The sequence below is a fragment of the Scatophagus argus genome, chromosome 11, assembly GCF_020382885.2.
Source record: "Scatophagus argus isolate fScaArg1 chromosome 11, fScaArg1.pri, whole genome shotgun sequence".
Lineage (NCBI taxonomy): Eukaryota > Metazoa > Chordata > Actinopteri > Scatophagidae > Scatophagus > Scatophagus argus.
In genome coordinates this window covers 16,061,748-16,077,598 of record NC_058503.1, presented here as the reverse complement: position 1 = coordinate 16,077,598, position 15,851 = coordinate 16,061,748, and the positions used below count along the sequence as shown (strand labels likewise).

Below are 15,851 nucleotides of genomic sequence, written 5' to 3'. Positions count from 1 at the left end.
GTGGAGCCATAAAATTAAGTGAGAACTCAGAGGTGGTGGAATTGTTGCGAAAGCTTGTGTGGGACCTGTTGTTTATTTGAATCAGCTACCACAAAATCTGGAAGATGCACCAGCTAGCGAAATGTGATACTGCTGGGCTTCTGCTGCTGATTTTAGTGCATGAAAAAAGAAAACATGGTGTCAGTCTTATCATCCACAGCTGCCTTTTTTAAGTAAATTAATGAGAAAATCCACTATTATTGAAAGCAGCAAGTATATTTTGTAATTAATGAACACAGCTAACAAGTGTTTTTGTGCTTGTCTACTAGGACATGTGCAACCTGAAATAATATTATTTATTGCTATATTTCCTAAAAAAACAAACAAAAACAAATTACAGATGCTGTCTTTCAAAGCTGTATTTTTTTTTCTCTAATTAGAAATTATCACCCTGCAAGACCTTCAATTAGAAAGAAAAAAAAAGATCTTATCAATGACAAGCATAAATAAAGACCAATCCGTTTAGAGGTGCCCATTTTGTTTGACCTGCTTTGAATTGAAATTTCATCAAAACAGATAAAATAACTCAACTGAGGAAGTTGCTGACATCTAAAGTCTAACTTTTTTATTGGATTGTGCCAAGACAGCAAAAAGGGATGTTAAAAAAATAGGAAGTCGTAATAAAGGTGCTTTTTTTTTGGACAGTGGACTCCAACAAAATCTTTCTTTGTGACATAACTTGATTTCCAGAAGTTCCTGAAGCACCTTGGGGTGAGACCCAACAACAAAGAGAACAAAAACTCTTTCCACAAGACATAAATGTTTGACTGTGATGATATTTCCAGCTGATTTGACCATGGCTTACAATATCATGGCTGTAAGAACTGTCTTAACACTTTTCTAGAACAGACTGCAACAATACATACATGTAGACACAACTCTGTTACACAATCCAACCCTTACTATAAGCACACCCAAAAATATACTGAAACTACAGCAAATCCCCCAAGCAAAGTCCTCAGAAAGCTATTTTTCCTCATCTTTCTGCCAGTTTACTTCTATAATCAGGACAAAAAAAGTAAACACAAACAAACACATATGCATAAATGCCATTTGAAATAATAGATAAAAAAAATAAAAGGAGAAGTGCCAGCATACAAATATTTTAGCAAAAACTGTATTTGTTGAATTAAACAGCTGAAATGCATCATTCAAATATATATTTTTGCAAGTATATTAAGTATATAAATAGAATAAATATAATAATAGTAATAATAATCAATCCACAGAAAACCAGACAAAATCTACAGAAGCTCAACCAAACTGTCTCCACTGGAGGACAAAATGCTGATAGCTTGACATATGATTTTGACCATTCAATATGCCACCTTAACATTATTAGTAACAATCGCTTCCACAGCCCTCTGCTTAATTTCTATTGTTTGGATAATCTCTGATCTGATTGCCTATAAAGAGCTTTGGACGGACCCCACAATGTCTGTTTTTTCACTGAGAGTCAGCTGCCCCGTCTGGCGGTGTTGGGTGACCCCGAGTCAGAATTCTGTGGCTTGTCTTGGTGTAAACAGATGGTCTCCACTCTGATGACTAGTTTCTGATCTCACTCAGATAGGGATTCAGGCTGTCAGATGAGATTTCCAAGCTCTGCAGAGGTGAGACAACTAAAACAGTTTGAAATATGGGGAGTATAAACAAAAGGCCTGGGTCCGATTTCCTGGGACAAGTTCGAACTGTGTGTGTAGAGTGACAAGCTCTGATGTAGGAACCTATGGTGTTTTTATATCTTTACGCTATGTATTATGTATATGATTATGTTGTATGCATACATTTATTCTTGACAAAAAAAAGAAGGAAAAGAAATGAAGAGCCTAAAAAAGCTTATTTGGTTGGGTGATTGTTTCTATGAAGCTGGTTGTTCAAAGAATTGTTCAAAATAGATAAATCTGAACATACTGCACCACACAGTTCTTTACTTTTTACATCATTTATTCAGTTCTTAAAAATTTAAAGTTCAATAAGGGACCCCAGGTTTCCCTTAAATCAAAAACCTTTTGTTGCAAGAATATGCGTCATTAAATACTGTAAAAATATAACATTTTATTTTTTCTTTTAAGTTTTAACCTCAAACTTACTTTAAACACCAGCTGAAAACTTCAAGCTTCTTGTAACATTAAAGTAATTTAAAGAAAAAAAAAAATCTATGATCACCAAGAAGCACAGTGAGCCTCCTCTCTCTTTACATGACATAACATTTTATTTTAGGTAGTCTGACGCATGTCAGTACAACCTAACATTAACCATACTGCTTTAACTTTAGAAGTTATCACCAATTTTACCAACATTAAAGATGTAAACTTACACAAAGTTACTCAAAAGTGTATTCAACTAACACATCTAAACCCCCCACACAATTTATGAAATGTTAGCCAATAAATGTTGTGAGACCAAAGACGTGACTACATATATAGAGGTTGACAAGACTAGAGATTTTTTTGCCAATAAATGTTGCTTACTTATAGCCAGTTCTAAATCTGCTCACTTATCACTTACCATCTCTGTGTCCTCAATTCTTAGATAAGCAGAGAAATGTTGTCCCTCTACTTCTACCATTCTGGTTGTGACAGAGAAAGTTCCCTTACTGTGTAAACGAACCACCATTTCACTCTTATTGAGCAGCTTTATGAGTACAACCTGAGGATTGTTCAACAATTATTGGTTAAAACTGAACCAAATTAAATCTCAGCCAAAGAATCCTCATTTTTTTAAGATATAGTATAAACAATGCATGCTCCTTGCAACTACATGTTGTCACAGAGTGCGTGGCCTTAATGACAACCAAATGTCCTTGACCTTTACTCTCACGGTTCGTTCAAATTCCTCATACACTGACTATACTCTTCCATCGAATGATGTCAGTTTAAAAACAGTGCATATTCCCTGAAATGAGGGAGGAAGGAGGACTTTCCACATGGGATGAAATGATCATCCCTCCTCCTGAAGCTCATAAGCTTGATGAGAACCAGGGTAACCGAACAAAGTTGCTTAATACAATGAAAATATTCCTCCTGATCTCTCCACCTTGCAGTTCAGAGGGGAGCAAGTGAGAGGAGAGAGGATTTGGAGGGTTTGTGTGGTATTTGATCACACTGGACCTTTATTAGGCTCTTTCCTCACATTTTCCATGCAAAGAGGCTGAGGCTCTAGCAGACCATCACATCATTACAAGGTCTTTGATAGACACACCTTTGTTATAAGGGAAAGTAGGCAATATGCCGCATGTGTGAGTGTCTGTCTGTCTGATCTGCCACTCTGGTCCATTTCAGTTTGCAAAGGTGCTCTCCAAGCTCAAATATAAAATTTGTCCTGAACTTTAGCTTCCTCTCTCCTCCCTGAACTAACTGTTTTTCTGGGTATCTTACGGAGTCATATTAACAATAATCCAAAACTAATTGTTTGTATCCTGTGTATTGTGTATTGCAATTCATGTGTTAGATAAAATATCAATATTAATTCAGAAGAAAGCAAACTTTTACAGTACATAGTAAAAATATATTGAATGCTATTTTTAGGCCATTGAACTAAGACGGAAAAAAGCTTCCAATGAAGTGCATTAGAAAAGCCTAAAAATGTTTTGGTAATGCAAAAATGTTAAATATGAGCATAACAATCCATTGGGGATAAGAACTCATTATGCCTCTGTGCACAAAGTTGGGTCTCATTTCACACACACTTACCTTTACTTATAACATAATTCTTTCCTACCTTTAGCTCAGGGATCCATCAGTTTTAATGTGATCACCTGGTGCAATAGCCTTTCGAGTGCCATCTCATGGTAGCTTTAAAGCAGGGGTGGTAATAGGTATGTAGTTATTGTAGTGGGCTCACAGAGGGCTGCTAATTTGAATCTTTTTCATGGTGTGATCCTCTAGGGTTGTTGTTGGAAAGCTCCTAATCGAGATCTATATTCTCAAACAAAACCAGTGAAGCAGCTCCAATTGTACAAGTGTGATTATGTATAAATTCAAAGAACAGCGGTGTTGGATCTTAGGAGAAAAGTAGTGGAAATACAATGCTTGACTGCAGATGAATTATTTTCGTTTTTTTAGTTTCGTTCATTTCAAATCACAGTGTTCACCGATATTTTGTTTCTGCCAATTACAAAACTTACTTTCCCCTATACTCAGTATACACATTTTAAAATCACTGCAAAACACACAATAGTGTCTATTTAATGCATCATACTCTCCATACATGCAAATATATGTATAGATATAGTCAGACGTGTGATCAATAAAGCTAAAAGGCTATTACCCCTAAATGTTAGGTTTGTTCCTCTAGTAGCCTGCGATAATGCTGCATTAACAACATAATGTCTCCATTAGCACAAAGTGTCATCTTACCAAATCAATACTGACATATCTGACAGTCCCCCACAAGTCTGTATGTCTGTCTATCTGTCCCCTGCTAGCTGTTCATGTCATTAGTGCATTACAACAGGCACTTCCCTGAACTGTTTGGACTGCTGTAACTGGAGAGGAAGTAAGAATCAGAGCATGAAAACCCAGCCGGCACGGCCTGGCTTGTTAATGTCATTTTCCCTCTTATGACAATCATCGGAAGTGGAACGGTTTTTTTCATTTCTAGTTTTAGCAATCAGCCCCATCCGGTTCTTGAGGGCCCTCACAGGGCCTGCAAAAGTCTTTCTACATATGTACAGGTGAACATGTTCACATGAACAAAATAAGTCCCACAGAAATGTCCCATGTATGCCAGTTGAGCTTTGGAGTTCCCTCCCATCCTCCTCCGCAGACACACACAAACAATAAGGTCCCAGTGAAAGGAGGACTGAGATCTAAGGCGACCTAACCAAGTTTGACAGTCAACAGCCCTATTAAAGCAGGCCCCACTGCAACCAAACACAGCAGTAATTGTAAATGTCAGGCAGAATTAACACAAAGATAAGTCGGTTTACTTCCCTTATGTGTATATATGAGAAGAAGAAAGGGAGAAACATTACAGCACAGCCCTAAGACACAGCGTCACACAAGTCAGTCATCAACAGGCTTCACAGAATGTCTGCTGTATAATTTTAATCATAAAAGAAACATGATCCATGCTCAAAAGCATCAAATTGTACATGTTGACTGTATAAACAGATTACATACATGTGAACAATGTGACATGTGTGACTTTTCAACGCAATACATTTACCATAGCCATTACACTTGTATGTATATTTCCACATTCTCTTCCTCTGTATGATCACATTGCAAATCAAATGACTGATGAAAGGACTAACCTAGGGCTGGACTCTTCTACATTCCTGCAGGACTAGTGTGGTATCATTGACTGACTGGTTGGCTGTGTGACAGATGGACTGTGGTAAAATCTGCACAGGCTTACTTTGAGGAAAGGCCGGAAAGAACTTGTCATGTCTCCTCTCCTGACATGGAAACACATCAGAGAAAAGAGGAATAAAGAGAACAGAGAGAAAAGAGAGACAGAGAGTGTGAGAGGGATAGAAATCTTGCTTTATGCACTGTGTGGAAGTATTCATGCATGTATGCCGTATGGTCTCAGCAGCATGTCTGCTTCTGTCATTTGTTGTTTTCACTGTGTTATGTCCCAGTCGCCCACTGCTGTGTATTTATGTGTGCGATCAGGTGTTGAATTTGCTGGTTAGGTCAGAGTTCCTGGCCTGAGTCCTTCTAGGCTGGGTATAGATCAGTTTATGATTGCTATGGGAAGAGCTACCCACACAGCAGCTCCATCTGCAGCATTCAAAGGACTAGTATTTCTGCATAAGGCACTCTGAGCTAACCATCATTTTGTCTTTAAAGTCTTTCGCTGGAAAGCAATAGTATAATTTAGAAATGCAAAAAAAAAAAAAAAAGGGTGAGATTGCATTATATTGCATTTTTATTACCATTAGACTTGTCGGTAATGCCTGTACCAATCAGAAATTACGCTAGAGGTCTTTTTTTTTTCTTGTCTTCTTTGTTTTCTAATTCTCTGTCACAATGCCTTGCCTACATTACCCACAATGCAACTTAGCTGCTGACAGTTTGATTATTCTTGCAGCAGCTAATGCCACCTCCAGCTGCCAGCCCCAAGCAGAGTTGAGGAGCGAGCTACACAGGTGTGGTAAAACCTCTTCTTTCTAACGCCACACCCCAACATTTATTTTCAAACTTGTAGTCTTTGGCCCCATCTGATGCTGACTCAAGTGACATCACATGAGGAAATTCAACAAACTTCACGCAGTCCAAAACATCATATTTTAAAAAGTAAACACTTATTTGCATGTGCTATTGCAGTAAAGTGTTTCTTTTAAAAAAGAAAACAAAAAAACTTTGATTTCAGTCACTTGGCATCAGCCATTCACCAGTCGTTTATCAAATAAACTTCTGACTATACTGAACAAACACTTTTTTCCAACAACATTGCACCCACCAGAGAATAAATACAACTATTCCTTAACCACTGCAGCAGCTGGTCAGCAATGGCTGTGACATCTTCAGGAACTCAGCTGTTTAAGTCAGAAGTGACATTAACATGTGGCCTTGCAATTCATGGAGGTCAAGCTGAGCGAGAAGGCATGGAAAGTGCTAGAAACACCAGTAGTCAAAGACAGACCTTGTCAGAAATGTATCCCTGTGTCCCTGGCCCTCGACCCCAATCATAAAACTCACAGACACAGAGGAAACCCTCCAGTAAATCAGCCTGTCGCTGGCTGACACACCGGGTTTGATCCTAGTGATATATAGCTTTAATATCTGTATGGAAAGATGGGCAGTGAAGAGTGCTCAAGACAGACAAAGAGAAAGTGAAAAAGAGAGCAAGATGGACATCGCATCTCTTACAGTGATACTTGTATGTGACAAGATCTTTCATTATAAATGCAGCAAGAGCAATAAGTGAAAATGGGGCTGCGTTCACAAAGATACATATAATACTATTCACTACATTAGAAGAACATTTTCCACCTCATAAATACTCCACAAGGCACAAATTCAGTCTTGCTAAACATGAATGTAGCAACAGCAGTTTACATGAGACACAGTTAGGCCAACGGAATGGAAATGTTCTCAATGTGAGCAATAAAGTTAAGCTTAAAAGATTCCTGTCAGGAAATGTGTTAATGATGCTGACACAGTAATGGAATTCTCTGATGATCACTAAGTACAAGTCGTGGTTTGTTAACCAATTATTGTATTTATACTGATGAAGGGAATCAAATCGTGCGTGGAATTTAATGTCATTTTAGATATTTGTAACACATTTTGTGCATTAGGAATCACTGCTTACTGTAACTCAGTCACAAAATGGTGGACAGACAGTGCAGACACTGATGTGTGGGATAAGGACAACAAAAGAATAAACTTACTCAGTAAAGGAGCAGAAGCAAACAAAAGTCGATGGGGAGTCCGGGTTAAAGATTCCAAAATGAAGAATAATCCAAATAACTCAGGGAACAGCAAACTGAAGAAACACAGAAGGCAGCAAACACCAACAAAGTGACAACACACACACACAATGGAAGAGCACAGGTATATATAGACACAGGTGAAACAATCAAAAAAAAGGAGGGAAAACAGAGACAGGAAATGACACGTTAAACAGGACAGAAGGAGATTAAAACTACAAAATAAAACAGGAAACTAACTAAACAAAAACTTCAAACCAATACACTTGCCAGTTAGATGTAACAAGGCAGCACATGCTAATCAGGTCATCTTTAAGAGGGTTTTTTAAATTCATCAAACAAAACATCAATTGGAGAAATACATTTGCATATCATATACAGTAAACTATATAAAAAACTAATACAATATGAAATATGACTATTTTACAAACACGTTTATATATGTAAAATCATCAGATATTTTTAAATTACATCAAATATATCAGTTATATATATCAGCTTTTTTGAATAGTTTCAAAATCTTTCCTTTCAGTAAAACAATAAACCTTTTGCCATCAGCGTCAGTACAGCATAGGCCGCTCTTACTCTCAAATTGACCTCCAAATGTCCTCTTTTTGCAAAAATGTGTAAGAGCTGTGCCAAAAGAAAGGCTATCATGCTCAGCTGTGTGAAATTCATTCACATGAATGATGCAAAGAGTGTAACAACAGTGTAAATCAGACTCTTATTTAGCATCATGATATCAACATCATCCTGCTTTAGAAGGAGAGAGAGGGGGAAGGAGAAGGAGAACAACAGAGGACTATTTACTTCTGTTTAATTAATCCTAGTTGGTTGTTAATGTCTAAAATTTGATCTTAATGAACATTAGGTATGTTACTATGTGATGCCAATGAAGTGGAAATGACTTGAAGAACAGCAGAGAAGCAAGACAGAAGGAAGAGAGGTGACGATAAAGAAAAAGATACTGAACTGAAGGGAGGAGGGGAGGAAGAAAGAGAAGAGGAGAATAGACAGTGCCAGAGATGATGTAGAAAGGGAAAGACAGAAAGACAGACAAAGGGAGAGAGAGAGAGAGCGAGAGAGAGAGAGAGATGACAGAGTGCTGACATCAGAGGGCCAGCAGTCCCACCACATCACTCAGCTTTCATGGAAAATCAATTCTTCCTGGTATGGACAATGGTGTCAACAGCAGGCAGGACCAGCAGCTCCATAAGCTCTCCTCAACCATTAACATTAAGAGACAGAGTGGTAATAACACTCACTCAGGTATCATTACAGTCACTCTGGTCTTCATATTGGCTTCTGGGCTGTGTTCCAGAGTAGATTTTTCATTACTGATAATGTAATGAAACTTTTTCAGACGTTTTGTGGATTTTTTTTTTTTCATTTTGAATATATACATATTGAATATAACCAACAAGTTGTTTGAATGGAAGCATCAATCCAGTTTTCAAGTAGAACACAAATAATATCTGTGAATCTCATCACCACCACAATCCACAGTGGATTTGCAAAGTGCACAAGGTTATATTTAGTGGCTGTGGTGGTTCTATTAGTAAGAATCCTTTGTTTGTTTCAGCCATACCACATTTCCAGCAGTTCGACGAGCATTAAACTTCACTGTTTGGATCATCCGTGCAAACAATGACTGTTTTCAAAGAAATGCAGGCAGCATAAACCAGTTTGAATAGCAGTAAAGGCTGAATGTACACACAGTGGTGCTTTGAGGTAATGTTGGCATACTTATCACTAAGTTTAAAATGTTAGGATAACAAACAACTAATTTTCACTATATGCAAAGTAATAACTGAGGCTGATGTAAATGTCTTTATTTTTATATTTGTAATTGTACAGAATTGTAAGTACTGGGGAAAAAGAAGTAATAATGCCAGTGAAGGAAGAAGTCACAGGATCACCAAACTCATTGGGATACACTGTCAGGGAACAATGAATATCTTTCAAACTATTAACTTGTAATAGTGTCAGTTGAAGAGGTGACGAGCTCAAGTCATTGACAAGCTTTCTTTGGACGGCTCAGTATTGACTTTTCCACCCATGACAGCAGCTGAAGTCTACTGCTGAAGTCTAGCTTGATCAAAATATACTTTCCACTTAAAAAGATAAAATAGTACTTTTGTCGTTTTTGTAGTTGTCCCACCATACCACCACTGGTGAGCAGGCTGTGATGATAGCTTCACTTCCCTTTGTGATGACACCATTTGTTTAAGTGACAGAAGAGGTCGGAGCACTGCAGTCTTGGGACCCGTGTGTGTGTGTGTTACTTTGGTAATAAAATGATTGAAGAGTCACTGTGTGCTTAGGTTCCATAGAGAGCACAGACATAACAGAGCCAGCAAACAACATCCATCTATCTGTGTGTATGTGTGTGTGTCTGTGTGTGTGCACGTGTAGATGTGTGTGACAGAGACAGTATTGTGACAGCTGAGTGCTCCCTACAGTGTACATGTGTACATATAAGATCCTTTTTGTGTCAGCACTGTCTTGCTTTGACCGTGTTCTTGCACATTCTGCACAACACTGGAGGGGGAAAGCCTTAACGCTTCCACAGTTTATTGCCACAGACAGATAAACATGGTTTGTGACAAGGATAATTAACACATGACATTCTGGTCTTTTATCAGTGAACTTTGAACCCAGGAAGTGAGCTTGCAAGGATGACATCCTCACAGCAGGCCACAGGAGTAGCTGAACAGAGGGGTATGAGTTTGCAACATGACGTCAGGCCCTGCAAAGCAGCTGCACGCAGCTGGAGGTCAGTTTTTACCAGGAACTGGGAGAGAGAAGATGAGGCCATGGAACAGCCATCAAAAGGGAGGAGACATAGCTACATGGGGAGGATGGGATATGGGCCACTGTCTGTTTGTTTGTTTGTTCTTTTTTAAAAACTGACTAGACTGACTAGAACTGGTGAACTTATTTGGTGAAAGCTAATGATGACTGTATTTCCTACTGTGTAAAAATGAAAACAAATAAATGTGCAGGTCAAAATATGCACCCGCAAATTGTCCTCAAGTCAGCTTAAACACATTGGCACGTCAAGTGCAGTGTGTGTTTCTGCTCTTTTTCCTTACTTCGGTATTTATGCGTGCATAGGCTTAACGAGATGGTTTGGCCTGTAAGGAGGGTAGGGATTTTTATGCAAATAAAATTCAAGATAAAAACCACAGTGGCAAAACTGTCAGTGATGTGACATCCGAGCTCATAAAGAAGCAGTGCCAGTGTCGAAAACCTGGAAAAAACAGAACTGTATTTTGGATGATTGCATAGTACCACTGTTCAAAATGAATGAATTTTACACATCATGACTTTGTTTTCTCATTATCATTGCTCTCCAAGTGGAACCTTTCTGTATCAGTTAGCAGCTAGGGGCATGCATTCCAACACCATGTTGCCAAGCAAGATGATGAATGGTGCTGGTTAATCTTCTCCCGCATTTTTGCATTATCATATGCCACTGTTCAAAAAGTTCTTTCCTACTTGCACAGAACTGCCACAGGTATCACATTGCCAGCACAACTGCCTCCCATCCTCCTCTCTGGGGATTCATCTTCCTTTAATTTTCACGCTCTTTACCTCCCCAGCCTCCACCCTTCCTCTGTCTCTGTCCATCACTCTAGTGGTTTCAGTACCATGGAGGTGTTTTATATAAAAACAAGACTGAATTGGTGGTGTTGTCAAGCATACTGTGTTCATTGTTTCCTCCATTGGGAAGGGATATGTCCTGTTTTTTTCTTTGTGCACATCTGCCTGGGAACATCTGGAGAGTGTCAGCCTTTCAACACTGAGCAGAGCAACCATCACTCTTTCCCATCTGACACATCTCATCTCCTCCCAGCCAACAAAAAAAGAGAAAACACAGATCTTCCACATTAAAATCACACAACAAATTGACTTTAACTATGGCTGATCGGAAACAAAAGGTTTTATTGAATGTGGCCGGGGCAGCTGAGAGGAGGTGGCAGCAGGGTGGAAGGAATTAGAAACAGAGGTTGAGCTGGTTAGGTGGGAAGCTGGTTAACAGATGTGGGAGGGCTTGTGGACAAAGTGCAATAGGTCCAGCATAGACAGGTGGAGTAAATGGATAGACAGAATGTTGCTATTGTAAAGCACTGTATATTCATTGATAAGACATTAAATACCAATATTTTAAATGGTATCGGTTTCCAGAATAGACACACAGCAGTGGGGATGAAGTGAACATATGGTTAAGTTTAGGTAACCAAAAACACTTGGTCAACCATAGGGAATTGAAGTGATACACACTCAAGCATTTCTTGGCCTGCCAATACTAAAATAAAATCATTTCATGCTGTTTCAGTTTTTCCATCTTTGTGTGCATAATGTATCAAACATTACATCAAATCTCCCAAAATCATTTTATGTTTCATTTATTAAAATAAAATTTATATTGTGTCCAAGGATAAAGTATGTAAAAATAAATAAACATAAATAGCATTTTCTTCGATTTGAATTTTTATTTGTATTTTCATAAAACCTGGATTCTCTCTCTTTTCGTGAAATATATCAAAGTCACCCAGGGAAACAAACTATGGCAGCTTAAAACACTCAACTGGCTGAAGTGCACCAATCAGAAAAAAGCTGCTTGAATGTTAATTGCATAGTTTAGTCTGTAAAAAGACCACACGTTCCCTCAAGCTCACACCCTAAACTAAATTAAAACTCGGAAAGTTTGTTCATAGTTTGTGCATTTTTACTATGGATATTTAATATTATACATTATACAGTTTTTTTTGCTTTTTTTGGCTGAGTGAATTTTGACCTGTTCTTGAAGTATTTTTGAAGTACTCAACTTGAAAATGGGTATTTTGGTATTTTTATACTTTGCAATTTTGGATTACTTATTATTACTTTATTATTCCTGATGTTCGAACATAAATGGTGAACACCTCTCTTGGCTATGGGTGACCGCTATATGGACTCTTTCTCTGTTCATGTCGACTGCCCTGTGAACTCACTGATTTGAAACACCTGTCCCACACACTACATATGTCAGTTAGATGATTGCTGGCTTTCATCCTGAAGAAGGCAGGATGTGCCAAAAGACTGATCTATGGAACATAAAAAATAAAAAAATAATATATATATATATATATATATATATATATAAAAGATGACATCTGAGTTATGAGTGTCAGACTCCCACATCTTTTAAACATATGGAAATACACTCAGGACAGGACTAAACTAAATGCCACGGCTATTTGCTGGTCTGCTACATCATCAAGTGATAAAATAAAAACACAGGAGCAGGTGTGTCATTATCCATTTTTTGGAAAATATTTTGCGAATATTTATTATAAAAATATAAATGTTTCCACTACAAATCATTTTACATTAGTAGACAAGGCCATCTACATTTGCACACGTAAACTCTCACACAGACACACAAGTCGTCTTAAGACAGAAAATGAGGGATCTGGATATAGGGTGCATAACAGTATTGCTCTCTCAGATGTCCCAGGTTTATAAAGTAAGTCAAAAACCAAAAACACAGATAGCACTGACACATAATTTACTGTATGCTACAAAAAACATCAACATTGCGCTGTATAATGTTAACAAATAAATAATAATGTAATCATAATCGCCTTTTATTTGTAGAAAAGAAAAAAAACAGAGCAGACAAATATAATTCAAAATAAGATAAAATATAATACAGATGATTTTTGTCTCCTTTTTTAATTAAAAATGTTGCACAATTTTTATTTATTCTTTTATACATACAAACATTTGTACAAAGAAGGATGGCCATGTACATATAGTGGGATCTGTAGCGCTAGTTGCTATCATTACGATGGTTTACATTATGTACATGCTAATTAGAACACATAGCAGCAACAGCAGCATCCACAGGTAGACCAAGTAACAGAGGACCGAATGACGCACTGAACAAGGCTGGGTTTCCCAAAAGCACCAAAAAAATCACCCCTGTCCATTAGATAAGCCATAGCCAAGGCAATAACATTTCCATTCAAAGTGCTCAAATAGTTTGTACTACAGTAAGTGCTTGGAGGAAGCTTAAAGACAGCACCCTCATGGTTAAATAACCCATCCAACAGCACAAAGTACCAAAGTGCCAGTTTATAAATACTGGATATATGTTGCACTGAGGGATTGACTTGGGTGACATCAAAGCAGGAGATTAACATCTTTAAGTTTGTACTTCATAGTACAAAGATCATCTAAGTTCTAAGGTGCCTTTAGGAAATCCCATCCTGGATATATGATATTCTAGGATACTATCTCAGAAAGCAATCGTTTATTGGGAGTGTTGCATCTCTTTCGGGGCATTTTCACACATAATTACTTCAGGGCAGTGATTTAAAACCCGATACCCCTATGAGAATACAGAAGAAAGACGGAGACTAACTCAAATCTGGAGCTTTTTGCCTGACAATCCCACCATGATCCAACCTAACACGAGGAGGCACTCTACTTTTTGCGTTACACAGGTTTTATGGATTGAAAACTAATTTTATACTAGAACCAAAGTTCTTTTTTCTTTTTTTTCAGGAAAAGTATGCTTTAAAAAAAAAAAAAGTTATGAATTCAGACCAAAGGAAAATGAACTAAAACATCATCAGATCAACAGTCGTGAAATGAACTGATCATATGCAGTGAACAAAACCCATTCCTTAGAAAGAAAATGATACCTGACATGGTGTGGAGTTGGTGATGCTGACCTGTCCTACCTGAAGAAGAAACTCAAGTACAAACTCACTTCTAGTTCAAAATACTTTACTCTTATCAACTGCTCTTTTCCAGTTTCCCCTTTTCTTGCTCCTGTCTCTCTGAACTTCCACTGCCAAATCCTGGCTCCGCTTCATTCTTTCTTTCTGTTTCCCCTTGTTAGAAGAAGTAGAACGAATAACTTACACATCCTGAGATTTCACACAAAGGGCATTGGGTTGAGGGAACAGCACTATAACTGTACAATATCTGCTCATCAGCACATAGAACATAGATGTTACCATAAAGAAAATTCTGTGTGTGAAGTGTATTATGGCCCCTGCACCTTCAAAGCACAGCGTTCAATGCATGTACATGTGAGAGATTCATGGCTTCCATACAATGAGACTATTTAACTGATCAGCGTAATTATTGCTTTTATGTGACATATCTACTGAATGCAAATGCTATAGGTTAGAGCTACAGAGTAAAACGGCTCGGTCATCTTCTAGGTGTGTCCATACCAGTCCAGTTCTCCCATGGATTAAAACAGTAAATGTAGGTCGTTACAACGAAATCTCACACATCAGACCTCATTAGTCCAGGGAGGGCTCGCATCCACGTCATCTGCTGCTGTCTGCCGTGCTCCTCTACACAAGGCATCTCAGCCGTTTCACCGCCTCGTTCCACAGGCTGCTGGTGAGGCATGGTGGCAAGAGACTGTGAGCGTACCCATCCCTTTGAAATGTAAAGGAAGGCTATGCAATCAAGCTTAGCCAATATTGGAGAGCTCAGGCTTTATGTTTGTCTAGTCCTTCCCCTATATGTCCAATCCCAGTTTGTATCCCTGGCCAGGTTCTCACTGACCTCCTCGGCTTCATCTCTGCTCTCTCTACCCTTCTTTTGGTCTGTAAGGCATCTCAACTTGGGCATGAAGGGACGGTGGGTTGAAGAGTCAGTCAGTTATCTAGCTGGCACGCCTGTACCGAACTCTTCCCATATTTCTGTCAGGACATGGTATCGCCTTTCAACGACACAACGGAAGCCCTCATTTGAATCATGTTGTATTTTTCTTCCATTTCCATCCATTTCCAGTTTAAATATGAAGCCACCATGTTGGACTGTGATTAGCAACCACACTGACAGACAGGTCTCTGGTGTTTTATTTGTTGGGTTCACTTTTTGTTTTTTTTGTTTTTTTTAAACAGGAACTGGGCCGTTCTTGGTGTGAGAATCTAGGGCTTTGAGGCTGCTCACGATCTTCTTCTGTGGTCCTACGATAGTCACTCCAACCTTTTTCAGATCCCTGGTTTGTGAAAGAGGGGGAGAGAGAGAATGAGAGAGAGAGAGAGTGGGGGAGAGGTGGAAAGCCAGGGAAAGAGATGTGACGGAGGGAAAGATGGGGAGAAAAAATATGGAAAGTGTGCGTTAGTGTTGGAGGATGTGGCACACATGTGACATGTGATGACATGCTCCCAGTGCTGTTCCCTTCACTTTCCTACGCATCTGTCATTCACAAAGGACTGCATTTCCCAGAGGGCCACTGGGCTTTCACATTTCTGAAGGTGGCCTGTGGGGGAGGGATGTTGCCTCCACCCTCCATCACTATCAGCAAGGGATGTGGGCTTATTGGGCTACTTTGACAGCTGCTATTATGACCCTGTCAGGGGAGGAAACAGAGGCATGCGAGGGCCAAAGAGGCATAAAAGACCTA

At 38.7% G+C, this 15,851-nt stretch overlaps 1 protein-coding gene across 4 annotated transcripts in view; it reads right to left on the bottom strand.

Annotated features, from left to right (window-relative positions):
* Nucleotides 1-12,729: 12,729 nt before the first annotated feature.
* epha3 (eph receptor A3) overlaps nt 12,730-15,851 on the bottom strand; it is a 92,306-nt gene continuing 89,184 nt past the window's right edge. For 2 of the 4 annotated variants that reach the window (XM_046403841.1, XM_046403840.1), the window contains exon 17: nt 12,730-15,443. In XM_046403841.1, the coding sequence (XP_046259797.1) occupies nt 15,338-15,443 (106 nt within the window). In that variant the 3' untranslated portion in view covers nt 12,730-15,337. The remainder of the gene's footprint in view (nt 15,444-15,851) is intronic. The other 2 variants (XM_046403843.1, XM_046403844.1) reach the window with 1 other exon arrangement.